Source organism: Leucoraja erinacea, chromosome 1 (assembly GCF_028641065.1).
Source record: "Leucoraja erinacea ecotype New England chromosome 1, Leri_hhj_1, whole genome shotgun sequence".
NCBI classification, from domain to species: Eukaryota; Metazoa; Chordata; class Chondrichthyes; order Rajiformes; family Rajidae; genus Leucoraja; species Leucoraja erinaceus.
The window spans coordinates 135,405,252-135,432,290 of record NC_073377.1 but is presented as its reverse complement, the minus strand read 5'-3'; the positions used below and the strand labels follow the sequence as shown (position 1 = coordinate 135,432,290).

General features: G+C 43.2%; 1 protein-coding gene across 1 annotated transcript; it reads left to right on the top strand.

Annotated features, from left to right (window-relative positions):
- si:ch211-175m2.5 (uncharacterized protein LOC568697 homolog) lies at positions 1-27,039 on the top strand. The gene is made up of 5 exons (XM_055634555.1): positions 1-627; positions 7,502-7,669; positions 16,013-16,112; positions 24,313-24,443; positions 24,535-27,039. The coding sequence occupies exons 1-5, from the start codon at positions 1-3 to the stop codon at positions 24,808-24,810; spliced, it is 1,302 nt and encodes a 433-aa protein (XP_055490530.1). The 3' UTR covers positions 24,811-27,039.

Here is a 27,039-nt window from a genome sequence, read left to right as displayed (position 1 = left end):
ATGTTTTATGACCCCTGGCACGCTGAGTCAGCACACGGACACCCGGGGGCCAGGGTCACCGCGGGCTCAAGGTCACCACGGGCTCAGGGTCACCGAGGGCTCAGGGTCAGCACACGGACACCCGGGGGCCAGGGTCACCGCGGGCTCAGGGTCAGCACACGGACACCCGGGGGTCAGGGTCACCACGGGCTCAGGGTCACCGCGGGCTCAGGGTCAGCACACGGACACCCGAGGGTCAGGGTCAGCACACGGACACCCGGGGGTCAGGGTCACCACGGGCTCAGGGTCACCGCGGGCTCAGGGTCACCACGGGCTCAGGGTCACCGCGGGCTCAGGGTCAGCACACGGACACCCGGGGGTCAGGGTCACCACGGGCTCAGGGTCACCACGGGCTCAGGGTCACCGAGGGCTCAGGGTCAGCACACGGACACCCGGGGGTCAGGGTCACCGCGGGCTCAGGGTCAGCACAGACACGCAGGGCCGAAGAGCTTCTCTCTGGTGACGGCGGCCTCGCCCCCAACAACCACCAATCAGGAACCTGGGCTGGGCCCGCTGACGGAAGCCGTGCGTCACTTCGTGCCCGGAGCGGAGCGGACGCTGAGCGCCATGAGCTGGGCCCGGCTGGCGGTGAGGGCGCAGCGACACGGGGTAGTGTGTGGGGGGCAGGGAGTGTGTGGGGTTCAGTGAGGGTCACAGCGTGTGGGGATCAGGGAGTAGATACTTAAAAACATAAAACAATAGGTGCAGGAGGAGGCCATTCGTCCCTTCGAGCCAGCACCGCCATTCATTGTGATCATGGCTCATCATGCACAATCAGTAACCCGTGCCTGCCTTCTCCCCATATCCCCTGATTCGGATAGCCCTAAGAGATCTATCTAACTCTCTTTTAAATTCATCCAGTGAATTGGCCTCCACTGCCTTCTGTGGCAGAGAATTCCACAGATTTACAACTCTCTGGGTGAAAAGATTTTCCTCATCTCAGTTCTTAATGGCCTACTTCTCATTCTTAAACTGTGACCCCTGGTTCTGGACTCCCCCAACATTGGGAGCATGTTTCCTGCATCTAGCGTGCCCAATCCCTTAATAATTGTATATGTTTCTATAAGATCCTCTCATCCTACTAAATTCCAGTGAATACCAACCCAGTCGCTTCATTCTTTCATGGGGGGGATCAGGGAGTTTGGCGGTCAGTGATGGTTGGGGAGTGTGTGGGGGTCAGGGGAGTGTGTGGGGGTCAGGGGAGTGTGTGTGGGTCGGGAGTGTGGGGACCAGCGGAGTGTGTGGGGTCAGGGGAGTGTGCAGGGGTCGAGTGTGGTGGTGAGGTGAGGGAAGAATGGGATGATAAGGTGGTGGATGAGGCGTGCTGAGTGGGGGAGGGAGGGGGAAACTGCTAATGCTGGGATCTGGTGCAGCAGAGAGCTGGAGGAGTGGGGGTCAGTGAAGTGTGGGGGTGAGAAGAGTGATTGGGGGGGGTGGGAGGTTGCGGATATTGACAATGGAAGAGGGAAGGGGAAACTGCAAATGCTGGGGTCTTGTGCAATAATGAGCACAAGATCCCAGCTGGAGGAGCTCAGAAGGTCGAGCAGCCTCTGGGGAGGGAAATGGATTGATTTGCCTGAAGAAGGGTCCCAACCCGTAGTGTCGCCTGTTCATGTTCTCCAGAGATGCTGCCTGACCCGCTGAGTAACTCCAGCACTCTGTGTCCACGTTCTCCAGAGATGCTGCCTGACCCGCTGAGTTACTCCAGCACTCTGTGTCCATGTTATCCAGAGATGCTGCCTGACCCATTGAATTACTCCAGCACTTTGTTTTTTTTTATGAAGTAGTATCTACAGTTCCATGTGCCCAAATGGTTTTGTTGTCCCCCTACTCCAGTGGGCTTGTGCATCTGACAATAAACTTGACTTTACTTGATGGCTGTCACGTCCCACAGAGAATCTTCACAATTTGCAGTTGTGTCCATGTTGCAATTTGTTTCATTCTTTAAACGTTCCATTTAAAGTATGCTTGATTTTGTTCATTTAAATCATCAGAGATCTATTGACACTTCTTGATCAGAACACTCTGTCTCATCTTCTGTCTCTGATGTTTTTATATCATATTACTACTGTAACTGGTGTGTCTCTGCGTCATGCCTTGTATATTTGGTCTTGCACCATAGCAATGGGTGCTATAACTCACTACACCGATGTTGACCCTCACTTATTATCTGTACAAATCTTACTTACCAGTAATTGGTTCATATCCTATTATTTCTGGGATAGTGGACAGTAGTACCTGCATAATATTCTGAGTGGAGGTCAGGAATCATTGCTATTCCACAGGGATGACTGCTGGAGATCCATTTGTTAGTAGTTGGCATGTCTCCATGCACTCTTGACAACTACTACAGATGCATCAAGGAAAGCATACTGCTTTCACAGGGTTGTATCACAGATTGGTTTGGGGAACAGCTCGGTCCAAGACCGTAAGAAATGGCAGAGAGTTGTATATGTAGCCCAGTCCATCACACACTCCAGACCCCCCCCCCACCATTGACTCCATCCACACTTCATGCTGCCTCTGGAAAGCAACCAACTAACTGAAGATCACTCACACCCCAGTTATTCCTCCTCTCTGCTCCTGTCGGGCCAAATATGGAAAATTTTGAAAGTGTGCACCTCCAGACTCGGGACCCTCTGTTGTCAGGCATTTGCAAGGTTCTTCTGTGACCTGGGGTGCAGTAACAATTATCCAGTCTACCTCATTGCTGACTTGGACTGTTATGAAACTATGTTCTGCACTTTGGTATTTTTCTCTTTGCCTTACCAGTCATACTTGTGTATGGTTTGATTATATTCATGAAGCGTATAATCTGATTTGATTGAAACAATAGGTTTCACTCTACCTCAGTACATGTTCATTGGCGATATTTTAGAGGGAGTTAGATGTGGCCCTCGTGGCTAAAGGGATCAGGGGGTATGGAGAGAAGGCAGGTACAGGATACTGAGTTGGATGATCAGCCATGATCATATTGAATGGCGGTGCAGGCTCGAAGGGCCGAATGGCCTACTCCTGCACCTATTTTCTATGTTTCTATGTGATAATAGACCTGTGCCAGTTTAGGATCATGAAAATCAAATTTAAGTTTGTGGTCTAAAAGTTAACAATAGCATCAAATACAGTGGTGTATAATACAATTCTATATTTATTGACACGAGGACCTGCAGATGCTGGTTTACAAAAAAACACAAAGTGCTAGAGTAACTCGCTTGGTCATTAAGTCGGTGATGAGCATTGAGTTGATGATGTTTTGAGCGGAGGTGGAGAATGAAACATTTGTTCACTTTGTGAAGCAGTCATCTCAGTTTATACTTACTATGGGGAAACATGCAAGCAATTTATGGGATTATGTCAGGTTGTTAATTGCACAACACACTGGAAAACATCCAATAATTTTTCATGCATTGTTGGCGTAACTTTTTAGGAAGTCATACAACACGGAACCAGGCTACCCACGCTTCAATGCAAAATGTCCTAGCCTATCCAACCTATCCCTATATCTCCATCGCAGGTGAAAGACTACTGACTGATATCCACTATAAACCCACTACTATAAAATTGAATAGTATAATATATAAGAAGAACCCAATTATTCACAATATAATAAGAATTTGGAAACAAATAAAAGTATCCTTGAAATTAAATAATTTATCAGTACTAACCCCACTATTGAACAACCCCGCATTCAAACCTTCTCTCATCGACAACACATATCAACAATGGGATAGACTGGGGATTAGGAAAGTAGGGGATATGTATGAAGTGGGCAAACTGTTATCATTTCAACAATTAAAATTAAAATTTAAATTGAAGGATAATCAATATTTTAAATATATACAGGTATGTGACTTTATGAAGAAATATACACATAGATTTCAAACTATATTTTTAGATCCTTTAGAAGAAGCAATGAATATTAAGGCTGATTCACAAAAATTAATATCATACTTTTATAATAATATATTAAATAGAGAATCACCCTCAACAGAAGCATTAAGGGAAGATTGGGAACAAGAGCTAATGATAAAGATCTCGAAGGATAGATGGGAAAAGTATTTGATGAATACACATAACTGTTCTATTAATGCAAGACATAATTTAATTCAATTCAAATTATTACATAGACTATATTATTCAAAAACGAGGTTGAATAAATTTTATCCAAACGTCTCTCCCAGATGCGATAAATGTTTGTTTCAAAACGCTAATATAACACACTCATTTGTTGGATGTACAAAGTTGAATAAATTTTGGAGTGATATATTTGATATATTTACAAAGATTTTCAAGTCAAGAATAGAACCCAAAACGGAATGGATTATATTTGGAATAATAGGAGAAGATACCAATTTAAATAAAGATCAAAATGTTTTTTTTAATTATGGGTTAATAATTGGAAAGAAATTGATACTTAAATTTTGGAAAAATACAACCACACCAACTGTTAAAATGTGGATTAGGAATATGATGGACATAGCACGCCTTGAAGAAATGAGACTCCGACTAATAGATAAATATGACCAATTCTTAAGGAGCTGGTCTCCTTTCATCGACTTTTTGGAATCATGTGATGCAGCGGTACCGTAAGGATTGCTGATTTCAGTTCATGACGCGGATAGAGCTACATCTCCGAATACAGATTTGAAAAATTCTCTTTTAAGGGGCCTTCTCTTCTATTTCTACTTTCCACTTTCTCTCTTCCTTTTTTATTTTTTATATACACACTTCACGTTTTTCTACTCTCTACCATCTATTTTTCCACTTTTTCCCCTTTCTATTGTTTTCTTTTTCTTGTCCTGCTTACTTCCTTCTTATAACATAAAACTAGAGGTTGTACATAGAATGGATTACGGTATTACATAGTTGGCACCTAAAATTAGGTGCCACTGTACTGTTTTGTGCTGTATTAACTTCTAATAAAATAAACAACAAAAAAAAACCCCACTGACTCCCATGGCTATCTGGACTACACTTCTTCCCACCCTGCTTCCTGTCCATCCCCTACTCCCAATTCCTCGGTCTACACCGCATCTGCACCTAGGATGAGGTGTTCCACACCAGGGCATCGGAGATGTCCTTATTCTTCAGGGAACGGGGGTTCCCCTCTTCTACTATAGATGATGCTCTCACCAGGGTCTCTTCTAGACCCCGTAACACTGCTCTCACCCCATCCCCCATTCGTAACAAGGGCAGAGTCCCCCAAGTCCTCACCTTCCACCCCACTAGCCGTCGCAAACAACAAATAATCCTCTGACATTTTCGCCACCTCCAACGGGATCCCACCACCATCTTCCCATCTTCTCCCCTGTCTGCTTTCCACAGAAACCGTTCCTTCCGTAACTCCCTGGTCAATTTGTCCCTTCCCACCCAAACCACCCCCTCTCCTGGCACTTTCCCTTGCAACCGCAGGAAATGCTATACTTGTCGCTTTACCTCCCCCCTTGACTCCATTGAAGGACCCAAGAAGTCTTTCCAGGTGCGGCAGACGTTCACCTGCACCTCCTCCAACCTCATCTATTGACATCTAGATGTCAGCTGCCCTACATTGGTGAGAGCAAGTGTAGGCTTGGCGATCGCTTCGCCCAACACCTCCGCTCGGTTCGCATTAACCTACCGGATCTCCCAGTGGCTCAGCACTTCAACTCCCCCTCCCATTCCGAATCCGACCTTTCTGTCCTGGGCCTCCTGGCCAGAGTGAGGACCACCGTAAATTGGAGGAGCAGAACCTCATATTTTGCTTGGGCAGTTTACACCCCAGCGGTATGAACATTGACTTCTCTAATTTTAGGTAGTCCCTGCTTTCTCCCCTTCTCAGCTCTCCCTCAGCCCACTGTCTCCGCCTCTTCCTTTCTTCTTCCCCCCCCCCCCCACCAACAAATCAGTATGAAGAAGGGTCTCGACCCGAAACATTGCCTATTCCCTTCGCTCCATAGATGCTGCCTTACCTACTGAGCTTCTCCAGCATTTTTGTCTATCCCCATAGCTCAATCTCTCTCATCCTGGTAACATCCTGTTGAGTCTCTTCCACCATAATGATATTGTTCGTAGAGGAATGTAGCCAGAACGTCCGGTCTCACCAAGGCAGCTGTTTCATGATCTGTACTCAATGTCCTTCCCAATGAACGCAAGCGTGCCCAATGTAAATCAGCATTTACAAGGAGCCTTATACCATGCACATGTGCTCCAGATCGCTTTAGGGCTGTGCATTTCATGACAAAAAAAAGACATCAAGTGCTGGGGTAACTCAGCAGGTCAGTTAGCAGGCCTGGAACATGGATAGGTCACAATGTTCTTATTTTTGTAAACCAGTATCTGCAGTTCCTTGTGACTCCATATGCCTACCCAAATGTTGGTTATAGTTCCCTCACGTCCTTCCTGCCCTTCTTAAATAATGGTGTACAACATTAGCTATTGTAAAATTATATATATCAGAAGCACAATAGTGATGAGGTTGCTTAGTGAAAGTTACATCTTCACAATAAGACTTCACTCTGCAATTTGTTTTGATTGGATACTTTATTCCAAAATCTATCACCATTATGACCATAAAGCATAGATTGGAATTTTGCCATTACTGGATGTTTTCCATCAGGTCTGCTTCGTCATGTGATCATGGCTGATCGTTTTTTTTGCCCTCTCAACCCCATTCTCCTATCTTCTCCCGTAACTTTTCATGTCCTTCCTAATCAAGAAGGTGCTTTAAAATACCCAGTGTTTTGTCCTCCGCAGCCATCTGTGGCAATAAATTCTACAGATTCGCCACCTTCTGACTAAATAAATTCCTCCTCATCTTCAATCTAAAGGTACATCCTTTTATTCTGAGGCTGTCCTCCTGCCACGTGTTACCTTCTCCATTGTCGGATAGTCGACGACTAAACTATCTCCCCCGCCTGGTTTGCCAAGTGAGGAGGGGGCTGTGGACCCCCAGCAGGACCAAAAACAAGACCTGTTAAAGGGCGGGTGAGCTCCAAGCGAAGTTGCGATCACTGTCGTACTCAGCATTGTAAGGCACCATGCCTGTTGATGTTTTCAACGATGATGATGATGATGTGCCCTCTGGTTCTAGACTCCCACTACTGGAATAATTCTCTCCATGTCCACTATATCTAGGTCTTTCTTTATTTCAATAAGATTCCCCCTCTTCCTTCTAAGCTAGTGAGTACAGAGTCACCAAATGCATTCACCCAATCATCCCCAGGATCATTCATGTAAACCTGCTCTGGACCCACTTCAATGCCGGCACATCCGTCATCAGATATGGGGTCTAAAACTGCCCAAACTTTATAAAACGGCCTAACCAGCACCTTATAAAATCTCCGTATTACATTCTTGATGTATGTTAAAACTTTAACTTAATCTTACATGTCATTTATAACTTCATGATAAGATGTGTATGTATTTTAATGCACTGCGATGTCATTTTAATTAATTTTATTGTTTGCTGTTTACCCCACTCTAGTCTTTCACAGTAGCACTAAGATGGACCAGAGGAAGACCTGGTCCTTGCAAAGTGGAATACAGCACAAAGTCTGGGAACCCTGGGAGACCTATCAGCCGATACCCCGTTCCTTATAAAAAGGACCTGCCATATGACATTGTTGAGCTGATGGAGGAGGTGGAGACCAAGGTGGGTTTTCTTTTGGTGCTTTGCTGAAATAAAAAGAGACAATTTAGCTTGTAGCCTGTATCATCATTCAGATAGATCGTTGCTGAGTTGTAACTTTGGTTAGACCAGGGCTGTGGAGTCGGAGTCATGGGGTCGGAGCAAATTTGGTGCTGCTGGAGTCGGTAAAAACGTCCCGACTCCGACCTCAACATAAATTTCTGAGTACGTAAATCTCTGCCTTATCCACTGACTTGGCCTTCGCCGTCTGTGGCAAAGAATTTCACAGATTCACCACTCTCTGACTAAAGAAATTCCACCTCATCTCATTCCTAAAGGAACGTCCTTTAATTCGGAGGCTATGATCTCTAGTCCGAGAATCTACCACAAGTAGGAGCAGACTTGGACTATTCGGCCCATCAAGTCTACATCGTCATTCAATCATGACTGATCTATCTCTCCCTCCTAACCCCATTCTCCTGCCTTCTCCCCACAACCCCTGTCACTGTACTAACCAATTTTACTTTAGTAGCATCTGCAAACTTGCTAATCATGCCGTGTATGTTCTCAAGACGAATATATGCTAAACTGGACAGAATCAGCCATGCTGACCATGTGCCTCGGTTCACATGACCATAAACTAAACCCTCCCCAGAAAAATAAAAATAAATAAGTTCAGCCAGCATTAAGAAATTGCAGCAAATTGGCCATGTGCCAATTGCCTTTTGACCACCTTATCTACCTGTGATGCCCACTTTCAATGAACTATGTTCCTGTACTCCTAGATCCTTCTGCTCTACAACACTCCCCAGAGGCTTACTATTCACGGCGTAGGTCCTACCCATGTTAGACTTCCCAAAATGCAACACCTCACATTTCTCTGTATGAAATTCCATCAACCATTCCTCAGCCCACCTGGCCAATCGATCCAGATCCTGCTGCAATTTTTCACAATCATCTTCACTATCTGCAAAACTACCCACTTTTGTATCATCAGCAAACTTGCTAATCTTGCCCTGTATGTTCTCATCCAAATCATTGATGTAGATGACAAACAGCAACGAGCCCAGCACAAAACCCTGAGGTACACCATTAGTAACAGGCCTCCAGTCCGAGAAGCAACCTTCCACCATTACCCTCTGCTTCCTTCCTTGAAGCCAATTTTCTATCCATTCAGCTTTCTCTCCTTGGATGTCATATGTACCGACAGTGGAACAATTACATTTTTACAGTGCAGATTTACAGGCCTATGAACCCAATATACATAGATACCAGGCAATAAACAAAAAATCAATAAATTAATAACACCAATACTATTGCATAAAAACCCTACAAGTGCATAAAATGATGAGGGGAATAGATAGAGTGCGTAGTGTAGATGGGGCATAGAAAATTGGTGTAGGAGGAGGCCATTTGGCCCTTCGAGCCAGCACTGTCATTCATTATGATCATGGCTGATCATCCACAATCAGTAACCTTCTCCTCATATCCCTCGATTCTGCTATCCCCAAGAGCTCTATCTAACTCTCTTTCAAATTCATCCAGTGAATTGGCTTCCGCTGCCTTCTGTGGCAAAAAATTCCACAAATTCACAACTCTCTGGGTGAAAAAGGTTTTTTCTCATCTGTTTTAAATGGCCTCCCCTTTATTCGTAAACCGTGGCCCCTGGTTCTGGACTCCCCCAACATTGGGAACATTTTTCCTGCATCCAACTTGTCCAGTCCTTTTATGATTTTATGTGTTTCTGTAAGAGTTCCTCTCATCCTTCTAAAGTCCAGTGAATACAAACCCAGTCTTTCCAATCTTTTCTCGCATGACTGTCCCACCATCCCGGGGATTAACCTCGTGAACCTACGCTGCACTGCCTCAATAGCAAGGATGTCCTTCCTCAAATTAGACCAAAACTGCACACAATACTCCAGATGTGCTCTTACCAGGGTCCTGTACAACTACAGAAGCCTCTTTACTCCTATACTCAAATCCTCTTGTTATGAAGGCCAACATGCCATTAGCTTTCTTCACTGCCTGCTGTACCTGCATGTTTACTTTCAATGACTGGTGCACAGGGACACCCAGGTCTCGTTGCACTTCCCTTTTTCCTAATCTGACACCATTGAGATGATGCCTCCTTGTTCTTGCCGCCAAAGTGAAAAACCTCACATATATCTATATTATACTGCACCTGCCAAGCATCTGCACACTCACTCAACATATCCAAGTCATCCTGCAACCTCCTAGTATCCTCTTCACAGTTCACACTGCCAGACAGCTCTGTGTCATGTGCAAATTTGCTAATGTTACTTCAGGGCTCTCACTTAACTTCTTTTCCCTGTTGCCAGCCGGGCAACCTCAGCAGCTTTTTAGGTTGCCAAATGACAGTTTAGGTGGTCATTTAAGACGGCCTTCATGACACGTGCGATAATGTGCTCAAACGAAGTGCGTAGTTACCAGTCGGAATTATGGTCAATAAAGCATTCATATATTATTTCTGCTTCAAATAAAGTCACAAACTAAACATATTCAATAGACAATAGGTGCAGGAGTAGGCCATTTGGCCCTTCGAGCCAGCACCGCCATTCATGGCTGATCATCCCCAATCAGTACCCCGTTCCTGCCTTCTCCCCATATCCCCTGACTCCGCTATTTTTAAGAGCCCTATCTAGCTCTCGCTTGAAAGCATCCAGAGAACCTGCCTCCACTGCCCTCTGAGGCAGAGAATTCCACAGACTCACCACTATCTGTGAGAAAAAGTGTTTCCTCGTCTCCGTTCTAAATGGCTTACTCCTTATTCTTAAACTGTGGCCCCTGGTTCAGGACTCCCCCAACATCGGGAACATGTTTCCTGCCTCTAGCGTGTCCAAGCCCTTAACAATCTTATATGTTTCAATGAGATACCCTCTCATCCTTCTAAACTCCAGAGTGTACAAGCCCAGCTGCTCCATTCTCTCAGCATATGACAGTCCCCCCATCCCGGGAATTAACCTTGTAAACCTACGCTGCACTCCCTCAATAGCAAGAATGTCCTTCCTCAAATTAGGGGACCAAAACTGCACACAATACTCCAGGTGTGGTCTCACTAGGGCTCTGTACAACTGCAGAAGGACCTCTTTGTTCCTATATTCGATTCCTCCTATATTTCAATTCCTATATTCGATTCACCAATCAAGACATGATATATACCACAATGACATGCAGCAAAATCTCATACACTATCTCATCTCTTTTTACACATTGCAATGAATGCAATTTCTATTATCTCTTTCCACTTCCAAACAAAAATCTGGTTGGATTATTCAGCGCAGGATCAACCTCGGTAAGACCAAGCGCAGGCTTGGCGATCGCTTCACACAACACCTCCATTCAGTTTGCAATAACCAACCTGATCTCCCGGTGGCTCAGCACTTCAACTCCCACTCCCATTTCCGAATCCGACCTTTCTGTCCTGGGCCTCCTCCATGGCCAGAGTGAGACCACCGTAAATTGGAGGAGCAGCACCTCATATTTCACTTGGGCAGTTTAAATGCATTTCGTTGTCTCCTGTACACTGACAATGACAATAAATTGAATCCATTTTTCATTTTTTTTTACACCCCAGCGGTATGAACATTGACCTCCAATTTCAGGTAGTCCCTGCTTTCTCCTCCGCTACCCAGCTCTCCCTCAGCCCACTGTCTCCGCCTCTTCCTTTCTTCTTCCCCCCCCCCTGCACCCTTGCATCAGTCTGAAGAAGGGTCTCAATCCGAAACGTTGCCTATTTCCTTCGCTCCATAGATGTTGCCTCACCTGCTGAGTTTCTCCAGCATTTTTGTCGTCCCATTCACACCAGTTCTGTTATCCCACTTTCCTCACCCACTCCCTACACATTAGGGGCAATTTTACAAAGACAAGTTAATCTACAAAGCCAATGCGTCTTTGGGATGTGGGAGGAAACCCACACGCTTGCAGGGAGAATGTGCAAATTCAACACAGACAGTGCCCGAGAACATGATCGAACACAGATCTCTGGCGTGTGAGGCAGCAAGTCCACCAGCTGTGCCATTATATTTTATTTTCTAACACACAAAAAATTATACATTGATAACTTTGGTTACTAAAAAAAAAGAAACTATCCATCTTCAGTCTTAAATCTCTAAGTGACGCTATGTCCCCTTTTACAGCTACTGTATGTTTTAATTCAGTTCAAGACTATGAGGCAGTACATTGGCCATAAAGATGCTGCCTAAAATTGCCAGAGACCTGGAATTGATCCTGAATATGTGTGCTGTCTGTATGGAGTTTTGTTTTCTCATTTATAACAGCTGCAAGTAAGGATTTCCTTGTTCTAACTGGGATGTGAGAGAATAAAACACTCTTGACTCTTGACTTATGTTGCTAATGTGTGGGATAGAAATAGTGTACTCGTGATCGGTGGTCGGCGTGCACTCAGTGGGCCGAAGGGCCTGTTTCCACGATGTATCTTTAAATTAAACTTAAAAACACTAAAACCAGAGGAAATCTAAAGAAGGGTCTCTACCCGAAACGTCACCCAATTTCTTCTATCCAGAGTTGCTGGCTGCTCCATGGAGTTCCCCCGCACAATTAAAGCATGGTCTTCACCCTACCATAGTTACCCAACCAGACGCAACTAAATAGCTCTTTTTTCCCCAATAACCCTTTTTATCCTCGTCCAAGTCAAGAGTCAAGAGAGTTTTATTGTCCTGTGTCCCAGATAGGACAATGAAATTCTTGCTTGCTGCAGCACAACAGAATATGTAAACATAATACAGAACAGGGATAAAAGTTCAGTGTGTCCAGATACCATAGACCATATATATACACAATAAATAAACAGATAAAATGCAATAGGCTGTTATTTTTCAGAGTTTGGAGTTTGGTGGTCGAGGGTCCACTCCAGTTTGAATTCCATTTGGAATATTTTTGGAAAACCAAGAAGCAAGAGACGGAGAGTGACAGAGAGAGAGATAGAGAGGGGGCCCGCTCAGAATTGAACGATAGGTGTCCCGGGTGCTTGCCAAGCCGGGCAAAATGGCATGGCGTTCAGGTTGCCCGGCGGGACTGTGGGTTGCCCATTGGCACCCGGGCAACCGTTAATTTCGAGCCTTGTACTATAATTCCATCATTTAAATCATTAATATAGTAAATAGTTGCGGCCCCAGCACCGTGCCTTGCGGCACTCCACTCGCCACTGCCTGCCATTCTGACAGGGACCCATTTATTCCTACTCTTTGTTTCCTGTCTGCCAACCAATTCTCTGTCCATGCCAATACCCTACCCCCAATACCATGTGCTCTAATTTTGCCCACTAATCTTCTGTGGGACCTTACCAAAGGCTTTCTGAAAGTCCAGATACACCACATCCACTGGCTCTCCTTCATCCATTTCACTTGTCACATCCTCAAAAAAATTCAAGCAAGATTTCGCCTTCATAAATCCATGCTGACTTGGAGTAATCCTTTCACTGCTATCCAAATGTGCCGTTATTACTTCTTTAATAATTGACTCCAGCATCTTCCCTGCCACCGATGTCAGGCTAACTGGTCTATAATTTCCCGTCATCCCTACCTATCCAGAAATAGAAAAAATTGCGGCTATGATAGTAACAGCCATACCACCCACTCAGGTCCGCGTGGAGAGAGTCTGTTCTCCGCACTGAAAATAATTAAATCGGATTTAGGTGCTTCAATGAAAGGATGTGGCAGAAGCAATTATGTTCCTAAGGACATTAATACATTTTAGGTATGTACTTTTGTAGCAAACTTAACTACCTATGCATTTACTTTTCATTTCTATTGCACTGAGATTTTTTTTAATCATAATTTAGCCATTTAGCTCATACCTGTGGCCTTGGTTTAATACATTTTGGAGTGATGCTTTTATAATCTTTATTTAATTCAATGGAATTTTAATTTTGTCATAGTCCTTTCTGTAATTTTCTTTTCTTTTAGCATAATGAATTATGTTTTTATGACAGAGGGTAGAAGAGGTTTACCTGGATCTGAAGTTATTAGCTAGAAGGACAAGATGGACAATTTGAATTGTTTTCTGTGAAGCATCAGAGGATAACGGGAGACCTGAGAGAAGGATATATGATTATGAGAGGCATAGATATGGTATACAGCTTTTTCACAGGGTGGAAATATCAACTACTAGAGGGCATAAGTTCAGGTGAGATGAGGAAAGGTTAAAGAAGATTATGCAAAGTAAGGTTTTTACAAACTGTAGTGACTGGCTGGAAAGCTTTGCCTGGGGGTGGCCATAGAAGTTCAGGTGAGATGAGAAAAGTTTAAAGAAGATATGCAAGATAAGGTCTTTACAAACAGTGTCGAGGCTGGCTGGAAAGCTTTGCCTGGGGTTGCCGTAGAGTCATCCAGGATATTTTGCAAAACGTTTCCTGTCCCATCTACTAGCAGTGTTACAATATTTTGAGATTTAAAAAATCAAGTCTGCAATTTATCCCATCAGATAAAGCATAAAAAGAAGTTTAATTTGACACCTAATTCACTTTCATATCTTCAGTATTAAAAATGTTATGGCCATTTTCATACTTGGAAATTTGCATCTTGTTCCCTATTGTTTTTCCATTGACTTAACACAAAAGCTGTGATCGAGGAAAGTCAAAAGCCCATAACTTTCTTAAAAATTAAGAGAACTGATGAAATTTTCAGTTATTATAGATTGAAGCATTCTGAAAGTAATATAAAACATCTTACTTGGATGACCTGAAATTAAAGCATATAATGAGTTAATTACCTAATTGTAGCTAATTACAAAATTGACCGTTGTGACGGAAATAGTAATAAACACCCAGATTGCCTTGAAAATTCAAAAATGTGATATTCTCAAGTTTAGAACTTTAATATTATTGTATTATATGCTGAATGTCTGTAACAGATAGGTAAATAAATTACAATTTCTAGCAATAGACCAAGTCTTTATGGGGAAGATCAGTTGCTAGCTGGTACATTGGCATATCATAATCAGTAGCATCATCATACTCCTCAGATTGTAACCAATAAGCAACTCTGTACGCCTTGTTTTTCCTCAACTTTTCAATCTTGGCATTGTAAACTACAGGTTTTTGCTCTTCAAACCGCACATGACATGCCTTTCTACCCACTACTTTCCCATTAAGAATGTCCTGTAGATTCCATTTCTTCAGAAAAGGATGATTTTTTAAAATAGCCTAAGTATCCAAATAACAAACTAATCCCATTCACACAAGAATTCACAATATAACATGATTTTTAAATTTCTGTCATGCATTTATATGCCAGATGGAAGAAATGTAACGTTTAATTCCCATAAATTAATCCAGAAACATCCACCCAAAATATAATCAAATTTATTGTTTTTTGCACAATACGTGTGACTCAAACTGTTGTGAATATTTAGTTTAAAAGTAGTGATCATGGAGAGAGAATAACACAAAATATAGACGGCTTATGACATGATTGTCCAAAAAAAATGGGCATTTTAATCATCTTACTTCTGGAACGCGATCGATTGGAACATTGCATTTGCGGCCAATTTCAACTCCATATCGGCAAGAAAAACACTGCTGGTTCGTATGGGGCCCAAATAACATTTTCGCAACTTAAAATAGATTAAAGCATCCCAAGAAGCAAGATTATGTGTCAAGTACACAACTTACCCTTTGTTTCGTCCCGTTGTTGCGATCTGTCATGTTGTAGGCATTGAGGGCGTTAGAAGTCGCTTTTTATTTTAATCTAATCCTTAAATTGTCTAGCGACGTGGACGCTTCTGCTATGGGGCCTCATGATTTTATACAACTCTATCAGATCATCCCTTAGCCTCCTGCACTCCAAGGTGCAAACAGCAATGGCCCAGCACTGATCCCTGAGGCACACCAGTAGATACGGAATCCAGTCCGAAAAATAATCTTCCACTGTCAACCTCTGCTTCCTTCCATGAGGCCAATTCTCTATCCAGTTAGCTGGCTCTGCCTGTATCCCATGTAATCTAGCCTTCCAGTGTAATCTGCCATGCAGAACCCTATCAAAGGCATTTCTGCAGTTATATAGATTACATCAACTGCATATTCACTGAGGACGTTTTCAGATCGGGAACCTTCTTCAGACTAGGCAATAACCGCAGATGCTGGAATCAGCCAGCCCTTTTTTTTGCTCACAATTCCAACATCTGCAGATTCTTGTATCTCCATTTCCATTACTTTGTTCACTGATGTATTGATGGTTCATCAATTTCAATATGCAGCGAGTCAACTGTTTCCTCATTCACATTCAAATGTTAGCTGTAGCCCAGAGCATGTATTGTAATGCGTATATTTTCAACTGTTTCAAGTGTTTGCAACCTGGGGAAACCATTATAATTAATTTTATTTTACAGGGTGGATTTTTGCCAAACATATTTAAAGCACTGTCGTATCGGCCTGTGGAATTCAGAGCATTCTTTGCGTACTACAATGCTCTAATGAACAAATCAACAGGTACGTTGAGAGAATGAAATAGCATTCATCATGAATCAGAGGGTGACAGACATTTGTCCCGTTGTTGTGCGCTCAGTTTCTAGCCAAGTATCATTTGTACCTGATATTTCCAAAATGTAGCATACATACTTAATGTTCAGCTCCTTATACACTGAGTTGACAGGATAGCAAGCTGAGGTTATGAGGAAAGAGGAGCAATATACTGAGATTTACGGGGAAAGGGGTATGTCAGTGGCACCAGGGATTGTCCTTTAGTTCTTGAAACCCCTTTTTTCGGTAAAAAACGAGGTACATTCACTTTATCAAATCCCCTAATGATCTTATACAACTCTATATTATAACACTCCTGCGCTCCAAGGAATTAAGTCCTAGCCCGTCCAGCTTAGGCCCTCAAGTCCTGGCAACGTTCTCATAAATCTTCTATGCACTCGATCTAGCTATCCTTTCTACAGCAAACTCAACACAATACTCTATAAGAATCGTCTCACCAACATCTTGTGTTGGAAGAAACTGCAGATGCTAGTTTACACCGAAGATAGACACAAAATGGTGGAGTATCTTAGCGGGTCAAGCAGCATCGTCAGGAGAAAAAAGAATAGTTGACGTTTTGGGTCGAGACCCATCTTCAGACTGAGAGTCATTTTGTCTCACCAACATCTTGTTCAACTGTGACATAACTCCCCAACTTCAAAACACTTACCGATGAAAGCCAATGTACCAAAAGCTTTATTGACCACCTTATATACAGTGCCCTCCATAATGTTTGGAACAAAGTCCCATCATTTATTTATTTACCTCTGTACTCCACAATTTGAGAATTGTAATAGAAAGTAAATCACATGTGGTTAAAGTGCACATTGTCAGATTTTAATAAAGGCCACTTTTATACATTTTGGGTTCACCATGTAGAAATTACAGCAGTGTTTATACATAGTCCCCCCGTTTCAGGGCACCATAATGTTTGGGACACAGCAATGTCACGTAAATGAAAGTAGTCATGTTTAGTATTTTTTTGCATATCCTTTGCATGCAATGACTGCTTGAAGTCTGCGATTAGAAACATAGAAAATAGGTGCAGGAGGCCATTTGGCCCTTTGAGCCAGCACCGCCATTCATTGTGATTATGGCTGATCGTCCCCAATCAATATCCCGTTCCTGCCTTCTCCCCATATCCCTTGATTCCACTAGTCCCTGGAGCTCTATCTAACTCTCTCTTAAATCCATCCAATGATTTGGCCTCCACTGCCCTCTGTGGCAAGGAATTTCACAAATTCACAACGCTCTGGGTAAAAAAGTTTTTTCTCACCTAGTCCTAAATGGCCTCCCCTTTATTGTAAGACTGTGGCCCTTGGTTTTGGACCCGACCAACATTTTTCCTGCATCTAGCTTGTCCAGTCCTTTTATAATTTTATATGTTTCTATAAGATTCCCCCTCATCCTTCTAAACTCCAGTGAATACAAGCCTAGTCTTTTCAATCTTTCCTCATATGACAGTCCCGCCATCCCAGGGATCAATCTCGTGAACCTACGCTATACTGCCTCAATCACAAGGATGTCCTTTCTCAAATTAGGAGACCAAAACTGTACACAATATTCCAGATGTGGTCTTACCAGAGCCCTATACAACTGCTGAAGAACCACTTTACTCCTATACTGAAATCCTCTTGTTATGAAGGCCAACATTCCATTACCTTACATATAACCATATAACAATTACAGCACGGAAACAGGCCATCTCGACCCTTCTAGTCCGTGCCGAACACATATTCTCCCCTAGTCCCATATACCTGCGCTCAGACCATAACCCTCCATTCCTTTCCCGTCCATATAACTATCCAATTTATTTTTAAATGATAAAAACGAACCTGCCTCCACCACCTTCACTGGAAGCTCATTCCACACAGCTACCACTCTCTGAGTAAAGAAGTTCCCCCTCATGTTACCCCTAAACTTCTGTCCCTTAATTCTCATGTCATGTCCCCTTGTTTGAATCTTCCCTACTCTCAGTGGGAAAAGCTTATCCACGTCAACTCTGTCTATCCCTCTCATCATTTTAAAGACCTCTATCAAGTCCCCCCTTAACCTTCTGCGCTCCAAAGAATAAAGCCCTAACTTGTTCAACCTTTCTCTGTAACTTAGTTGCTGAAACCCATGCAACATTCTAGTAAATCTCCTCTGTACTCTCTCTATTTTGTTGACGTCCTTCCTATAATTAGGCGACCAAAATTGTACACCATACTCCAGAATTGGCCTTGTACAATTTTAACATTACATCCTAACTTCTATACTCAATGCTCTGATTTATAAAGGCCAGCACACCAAAAACTTTCTTTACCACCCTATTTCAGGGAACTGTACACAGTTATTCCCAGATCCCTCTGTTCACCTGCATTCTTCAATTCCCTACCATTTACCATGTACGTCCTATTTTGATTTGTCACTGCCTGCTGTACCTGCACGCCAACTTTCAGTGACCGGTGTACAAGGACACCCAGGTCTCGCTGCACCTCCCCCTTACCTAACCTAACCCCATTGAAATAATAATCTGCCCCCTTGCTTTTGCCACCAAAGTGGATAAACTCACATTTATCTATATTATACTGCATCTGCCACTCATCTGCCCACTCACTCAACCTGTCCAGGTCACCCTGCAACCTCCTAACATCCGCTTCGCAGTTCACACTGCCACCCAGCTTTGTGTCATCCGCAAACTTGCTAGTGTTGCTCCTAATTCCCTCTTCCAAATTATTAATATATATGGTAAACAGTTGCGGCCCCAACACCAAGCCTTGCAGCACTCCACTCGCCACTGCCTGCCATTCTGAAAAGGACCCGTTCATTCCTACTCTTTGCTTCCGGTCTGCCAACCAATTTTCTATCCACGTCAATACCCAATACCATGTGCTCAAATTTTAGTCACCATTCTCCCATGCAGGACCTTATCAAAGGCTTTCTGAAAGTCTAGATACACTGGCTCCCCTTCATCCATTTTACTTGTCACATCCTCAAAAAATTCCAGAAGATTAGTCAAGTATGATTTCCCTTTCATAAATCCATGTTGCCTTGGACTAATCCTTTTACTGCTATCCAAATGCCCCATTATTACCTCTTTAATAATTGACTCCAGCATCTTTCCCACCACCGAAGTCAGGCTAACAGGTGTGTAATTCCGCGTTTTCTCTCTCGCTCCTTTCTTGAAAAGTGGGATAACATTAGCTATCCTCCAATCCACAGGAACTGATCCTGAATCTATTGAACATTGCAAAATGATCACCAATGCGTCCACTATTTCTAGAGCCACCTCCCTGAGGACCCTGGGATGCAGACCATCAGGTCCAGGGGATTTATCATCCTTCAGTCCCATTAGCCTATCCAATACTATTTATCGCCTAATGACATTTTCTTTCAGTTCCTCTACCCCCTTAGATCCTCTGTCCTCCAGTACATCTGGGAGATTGTTTGTGTCTTCCTTAGTGAAGACAGATCCGAAGTACCTATTCAACTCTTCTGCCATTTCCTTGTTGCCCATAATAATTTCACCCGTGTCTGCCTTCAAGGGACCCACATTTGACTTTGCTACTCTTTTTCCCTTAACATATCTAAAGAAGCTTTTAATGTCCTTCTTTATATTCCTGGCCAGCTTCCCCTCGTACTTCATCTTTTCAGCCCATATTGCCCTTTTTGTTTCCTTCTGTTGTCCTATGAAAGTTTCCCAATCCTCTGGCTTACGGCTACTCTTTGCTGTGTTATACATCTTTTCTTTTAGTTTTATTGTATCCCTAACTTCTCTTGTCAGCCACAGTTGCCTCCTACTCCCCTTAGAATCTTTCTTCCTTTTTGGAATGAAATGATCCTGCGTCTTCCGGATTATGCCCAGAAATTCCTGCCATTGCTGTTCCACCGTCATTCCTGCTAGGATCCCTTTCCAATCTACCTGGGCCAGCTCCCCTCTCATGCTTTCATAGTCCCCTTTGTTCAACTGCATCACTGCCATTTCCGATTTAACGTTCTCCTTCTCAAATTGCATATTAAAACTAATTGTATTATGATCACTACCTCCAAGCGGTTTCTTTACCTCGAGTTCTCTTATCATATCTGGTTCATTGGACAACACTAAATCCAGAATTGCCTAAATAACACCAATTAGTGTCTTCTTGCCTTTACAATTCCTCAACTCAATCCACAGTGACTACCTCGTCAGTCCCTGTCTTCCCTCGCAAGGGACTGAATTCCCTCCTTCACCAGCAGAGCTACCGCCCCCTCCTCTGCCCACCTGCCTGTCCTTTCTATAGGATGTATAACCCTGAATATTAAGTTCCCAGGCCCGATCCTCCTGCAGCCACGTCTCAGTAATCCCCACAATGTCATATAATAATATAATAATAATCTTATTTATATAGCACATTTTTAGTCAACTTGCATTGACCCCAAAGTGCTTCACATAATTACATTACAGTAACTATCTACCAACCTCTAACTGAGGTCCGTATCCCCCTGTTCCTGCTCTCGCCAGCACGAGGAACTGGAAGCAAACCGGCAATAACAACACTGGAGGTCCTGCTTTTCAGCATTCAGAGAGGGAGGGGGGGGGGGGGGGGTGAGGGAGGACGGAGGGGGGGAGAGGGATGGGGAGAGGGAGGGAAGGGAGAGGAGGGGGGGGTGACAGGGGAGGGGGGCAGTGGGGGGGGGGGGAACATGGAGGGGGGGACAGGGAGGTAGGGAAGGGGAGAGAGAGAAGGAGGATGGGGCAGAGAGAGGGAGACGGCAGACCTGAACTCGGTGAGCGGGCGTCTATGACGAGGCCGACCTCGGGCGGCGTGGAGAGCCTCGGCAGCTCTCGCATGACGATTTCCCCGTGTCCCTGCGATCAACGGAGGAATTTCAGGTTTCCCAGAGGGACTAATACCCCGAGCGACAATAACTGCCGCCTTTCAAACCTTCTCTCATCGACAACACATATCAACAATGGGATAGACTGGGGATTAGGAAAGTAGGGGATATGTATGAAGTGGGCAAACTGTTATCATTTCAACAATTAAAATTAAAATTTAAATTGAAGGATAATCAATATTTTAAATATATACAGGTATGTGACTTTATGAAGAAATATACACATAGATTTCAAACTATATTTTTAGATCCTTTAGAAGAAGCAATGAATATTAAGGCTGATTCACAAAAATTAATATTATACTTTTATAATAATATATTAAATAGAGAATCACCCTCAACAGAAGCATTAAGGGAAGATTGGGAACATGAGCTAATGATAAAGATCTCGAAGGATAGATGGGAAAAGTATTTGATGAATACACATAACTGTTCTATTAATGCAAGACATAATTTAATTCAATTCAAATTATTACATAGACTATATTATTCAAAAACGAGGTTGAATAAATTTTATCCAAACGTCTCTCCCAGATGCGATAAATGTTTGTTTCAAAACGCTAATATAACACATTCATTTGTAGGATGTACAAAGTTGAATAAATTTTGGAGTGATATATTCTATATATTTACAAAGCTTTTCAAGTCAAGAATAGAACCCAAAACGGAATGGATTATATTTGGAATAATAGGAGAAGATACCAATTTAAATAAAGATCAAAATGTTTTTTTTAATTATGGGTTAATAATTGGAAAGAAATTGATACTTAAATTTTGGAAAAATACAACCACACCAACTGTTAAAATGTGGATTAGGAATATGATGGACATAGCATGCCTTGAAGAAATGAGACTCCGACTAATAGATAAATATGACCAATTCTTAAAGAGTTGGTCTCCTTTCATCGACTTTTTGGAATCATATGATGCAGCGGTACCGTAAGGATTGCTGATTTCAGTTCATGACGCGGATGGATCTACATCTCCGAATACAGATTTGAAAAATTCTCTTTTAAGGGGCCTTCTCTTCTATTGCTTCTTTCCACTTTCTCTCTTCCTTTTTTATTTTTTATATACACACTTCACGTTTTTCTACTCTCTACCATCTATTTTTCCACTTTTTCCTCTTTCTATTGTTTTCTTTTTCTTGTCCTGCTTACTTCCTTCTTATAACATAAAACTAGAGGTTGTACATAGAATGGATTACGGTATTACATAGTTGGCACCTAAAATTAGGTTCCACTGTACTGTTTTGTGCTGTATTAACTTCTAATAAAATAAACAAAACAAAAAAAAAAAAAAAAAAAAAAAAAAAACTGCCGCCGCCATGTTGAAGCCGGTGACCGGCTGTAACCTCCGGTGACCTCCCGATCTGCAGAGCATTTTGAGAACGGGGGGGGGGGGGGGGGGGGGGGGGGGGGGGGGGGGGGGGGGGGTTGAGCGGGCGGGCATGGGAGTCCAGCTGCGGGAGGCGTGGCGTGAACGTACTTGTGCTGAGCGCGGGGCTTTAGTCCAACGGAGCTGCAGAACCTATGTGGAGAAATTCAGCGCGTGAGGAGTCGCTGCCCCGAGATCTGTAGAACAAAGAAGCTACAGCGGAACGCAGCTGTAGAATCTATGTTCTGCAGTACTTTCTCGATCTCTCTGCGCCTTTAATCCACAGCGGCGGGGGGCGGGGCCAGCACGCAGGTGGGCCTGGATTGGTTGGCATGTGGGCATTGTGACGTCAGCAGCTGGTGAGCGCCATTTATATTTTAAAAATTGAGTTTTGTGATCAATTTTATTCAAAATCTGGAGAAATAATTGACCAAGGAGTGGATTTCTGAACTCATGTTAAATCCCTACCAAAACTTAAAATTTTGCGTTTTTACGTCTGGTTTTCGAGGAGATACGTTTCACGTGCAAAATAAACACACACACACACACACACACACACACACACACACACACACACACACACACACACACACACACACACACACACACACACACACACACACACACACACACACACACACACACACAGTTTTAATAGATACTAGACAAAATGCAGACCCGTTGGGTCTGTTCCCCCAAAGTGTGGTTGCGGGGGGGGGGGCGGCATCACATCACCCCCCTGCACACACGCTAACTACCCCCCTTGATATATTAATATTATTAATTTGCTCCTTTTACCCCATAACCGCCCTATCCACTGACGCATAGCCCCCAACTCGCAGGCGCGTCTAGAGAGGGAGGGGGGGTGTAGTAGAGAGTGAGGGCAGAGAGAGAATGGGGAGAGACAGAGAGAAAGGGGCAGAGACAGAAGGGCAAGAGACAGAGAGAGAGAGGGGGTGTGAAGTGGAGGAGGAGAGGGAGGGTGGGGGAGGGGTGAGAGAGATGGGAGGACAGAGAGGGGGGCTGAGAGGGGGGGGGGTGGGTAGGGGAGAGAGGAAGGGGGTTTAGGGGAGGTAGGGTGGGGGAGGGCAGGGGGATGGGGGAAATGGGGAAAATGGGGGAGAGAGAGGGGGTAGAGAGAGAGATGGGGGAGAGAGAGAGAGGGGAGAGACAGAGAGAGACAGAGCAAAATGCACCGTGCATCACGCGTTCAGAATGTTCTGGAAATGAAGCATGCGCGTCTCATGCACGAAAGCTGTCGGCAGTTCTATGGAATTCAGGGGAGCAACCTGCCGCGTCATGCACACACGTCACCACCACCCCCCTCTAACCACCCCCCCCCTCCCTCTAACCACCTTCCCCCCCCCCCCCCCCCCCCTCCCCATTGTGAGGTCAGCGGGCGGGGCCACCAGGCAGGCTGGGGGGGGGGGGGGGGGCGGCAGGGCCGGGTGGAGCCAGTTGGGCCAGGTGCAAAGGCATTGTGAAAGGGAGGGAGGGGGAGAGATCTCCCACCCCTGTCCCATTGTGATTAGACATCTGTGAGATGGCGCTGTGACTCATGCAGAAGTTTGATTTTAGTGGGACCACGTGAAGGTTCCAATCTCCCACACCTGTCCCATTGTGATGTCATATATGTAAATGAGATCCATTGTGATTGAACATCTGTGAGGTGGCACTTTGGCTCATGCAGCTGTTTGATTTTAAAAAATGTTGATGTTTTGTGAACAATTTTATTCAAAATCTGGGGAAATAATTGACCAAAACTAGAGAGGAGTGCATTTATGAAATCGTAAGTTAAATCCCTACCGAAATTGTAAAAACCTCCTCGTTTCTGCGTCTGGTTATGATATTTAATTTTTTGGTAAATGAAAATGTTGTGGAAAAAAGATGTCTTAACATTTTCCACAACTTTATACCATACATTTGCCTTTAGGAAATCTCAGCAAAGCAGACAAGGAATTGATTATTGTGGCCACGAGTGTGATTAATCACTGTCCCTACTGTGTCATATCGCACAGTGCCATACACCGATTGTATTCAAAAAACCCCATTCTGGCAGATCAGGTGAGTTGCTAAATATTTTGTGTAAACACACTCTCTTTAATAACCTGTAAAATGTAGGCATTTAATGACGTCTGGATTCTGTTCCTTTCAGGTGATTGTGAACAGGGAGCTGGCAGATTTGGATGATCGCCAGCGGGTTATGCTGGATTTTGCCCTTGCTGTGAGCAAAGCAGAAAACATCAGCGAAGACCATCTGAAGAACCTGGAGAAGCATGGCTTCGACCGGGATGATGCCTGGGATATTGGCACAATCACAGCATTCTTTGCAATGTCCAACCGTCTGGCGCATGTCATTGGTCTGCGTCCAAATGAAGAGTTTTATGCATTGGGACGATTGCCCAAGGAGAAAGAGAAAAAGGAGGGTTAAGCAAACCCGATGACCACTTTTGGTTTCTCAGTTCAGTCCAATGCTTAATTTGAAAATAGAAAACCATATTTACGTTTGAAGTGAAGGCTCTGGAATTATCATCTTCTCATTGTTCAAAATACAAATTTAAAACTACAAGCAAACACGAGGATAGAAACATAGAAAAATAGGTGCAGTAGGCCATTCGGCCCTTCGAGCCAGCAGCACCATTCAATATGATCATGGCTGATCATCTAAAATCAGTACCCCGTTCTGGCTTTTTCCCCATATCCCTTGAGGATGAATGCCGTGCTAAGATGCATTGATCCTGGATACCGAATGCAGTCTGTAAAAGTGGGACATAACCAGTGTGATTGAGCATTTATTGAGAAAGCTGTACCAAAGGGGTGGCAGTGGCTTTTGGATTGCACTTTGTTCTGTATCATTCAATGTACACATGTGGTATGTAAACTTCACCACATCTGGATACTGCCAGCAGTTCTAAACTAATTATAGGTATAACACAATAATTCTGCTGTGAGGTGAATCCAGCCTATACAGGAGTGTACTGTCTTTACATTGTGTGAGCGTGAGTGGATTAATGTTAAACCTTAGTTTATATTTAAAATGGAAGATTTGAGGTTATTTAGAAATTAATTGTGATTACAGCAATTTTGAAATTATTGTTGTTCAGAGGAATTCTATTTAAATTATGTTTTAGTGCAAAAATTGAGTTTCACTGTGCCTTAATTGGTACATGTGACAATAAACTGATCTTGAAACCTTGAAATTTAAATCCGACATGCACAAGGCAGCTAAAAAGATACAGGTTATTTTGATGGGAAACCCTTTCCTTTAATGGGACTGAAAATGAGAACTTATAGTTCAGTTGTGCCACATGCTTTGTAAATAGTACGATAAAGATGGCATGAATATGGAGTTGTAAATATAAGGAAGGGCTTGAGAAACATTTGATATAAATAATGACAGGTTCCTGGTGTATTAACGATTCTCAATCAGTTCAGGGACATGCAGGTTTAAAGAAGGGGCCCAACCTGAAACGTTACCTGTCCATATTCTCCAGAGATGCTATCTAATCTGCTGAGTTACTGTAGCACTTTGTGTTTTTTTTTGGTAAACCAGCATCTGCAGCTCCTTGTTTTTGTAAGGACATTCCCCGCATTTTTCTGGACAATACACTTCTTAACGTGCCTATTAGGAGAGAGAAATAAAATAACAGATTGAGGTAAAACAAATAACAAATTGAAGTAAAAATAACAAATTAAGGAAGAACAAGATTTGTAAAAGGGATTGAGGTGATGAGTTTACACTGAAACCTGGAGCTAGTGTAAGCTGATCAAGTAGATTCTGCCATTGAATTTGGGATTATGATAAAGGCATTTTATCTTAACGAAATTCAAATCATGCTACCACAATAAATTTCAATCCAGTTTAAAATTAACATTTCATCTTCTCCTAATTTGAATCCTAACAAGTGTGGAATAAGTCAAATAAGACCCTCGGTAAGCAAAACAAGCGTCAAGGTTCTGATCTGTAGTTCATTAATGAAATGTGAATCATTTCATCATTTTACTTCGACCTTCAAGTCTACTCTGCCATTCGATCATGGCTGATCTATCTTTTCCTCTCAACCCCATTATCTTGCTTACGCCTGACACCCGTACCAATCAAGAACCTATAAATCTCTGCTTTAAAAATACCCAGTGACTTGGCCACGATAGCCTTCTGTGGCAATGAATTCCACAGCTCCAACTGACTAAATAAATTCCTCCTCATCTCCTTTCTAAACGAAGGTCCTTTAATTCTGAGGCTGTGACCTCTAGTCCTAGACTCTTCCACTAGTGGGAACCCTCTCCACATCAACTCTATCCAAGCCTTTCACTATTTGGTACATTTCAATGAGGTCGTCCTCATCTCCTTTCTAAAGGTGTGTCCTTTTATTCTGAGGTGTGTCCTTTTATTTCTAGACTCTCCCATTTCTGAATCATTGAAATTATGATTAATAATAACTCCCCATTGTCAGTCAATATACAAAGATCAGTTTGGTTAATCCAATCAAAGAGCAATGAACTGGAAAGACTCATTCAATTGAGTAAAACATTCATTGGTGCTGGTGTTTTGTGTTTATGCACAGGATATTATTGGTGGTTTTGAACCAAAGCAGATCTCAATGTAAGATGGAACTTTGTATAAAAAAAATAAATAGTGGTGTTACAGATGTTCACTCTT

Coding starts and splice junctions, on each gene's coding strand:
- si:ch211-175m2.5 (XM_055634555.1), top strand. CDS start 1: ATGTTTTATGACCCCTGGCACGCTGAGTCAGCACACGGACACCCGGGG. Junction 628..7,501: donor TGAGCTGGGCCCGGCTGGCG/GTGAGGGCGCAG, acceptor ACCCCACTCTAG/TCTTTCACAGTAGCACTAAG. Junction 7,670..16,012: donor TGGAGGAGGTGGAGACCAAG/GTGGGTTTTCTT, acceptor TTTATTTTACAG/GGTGGATTTTTGCCAAACAT.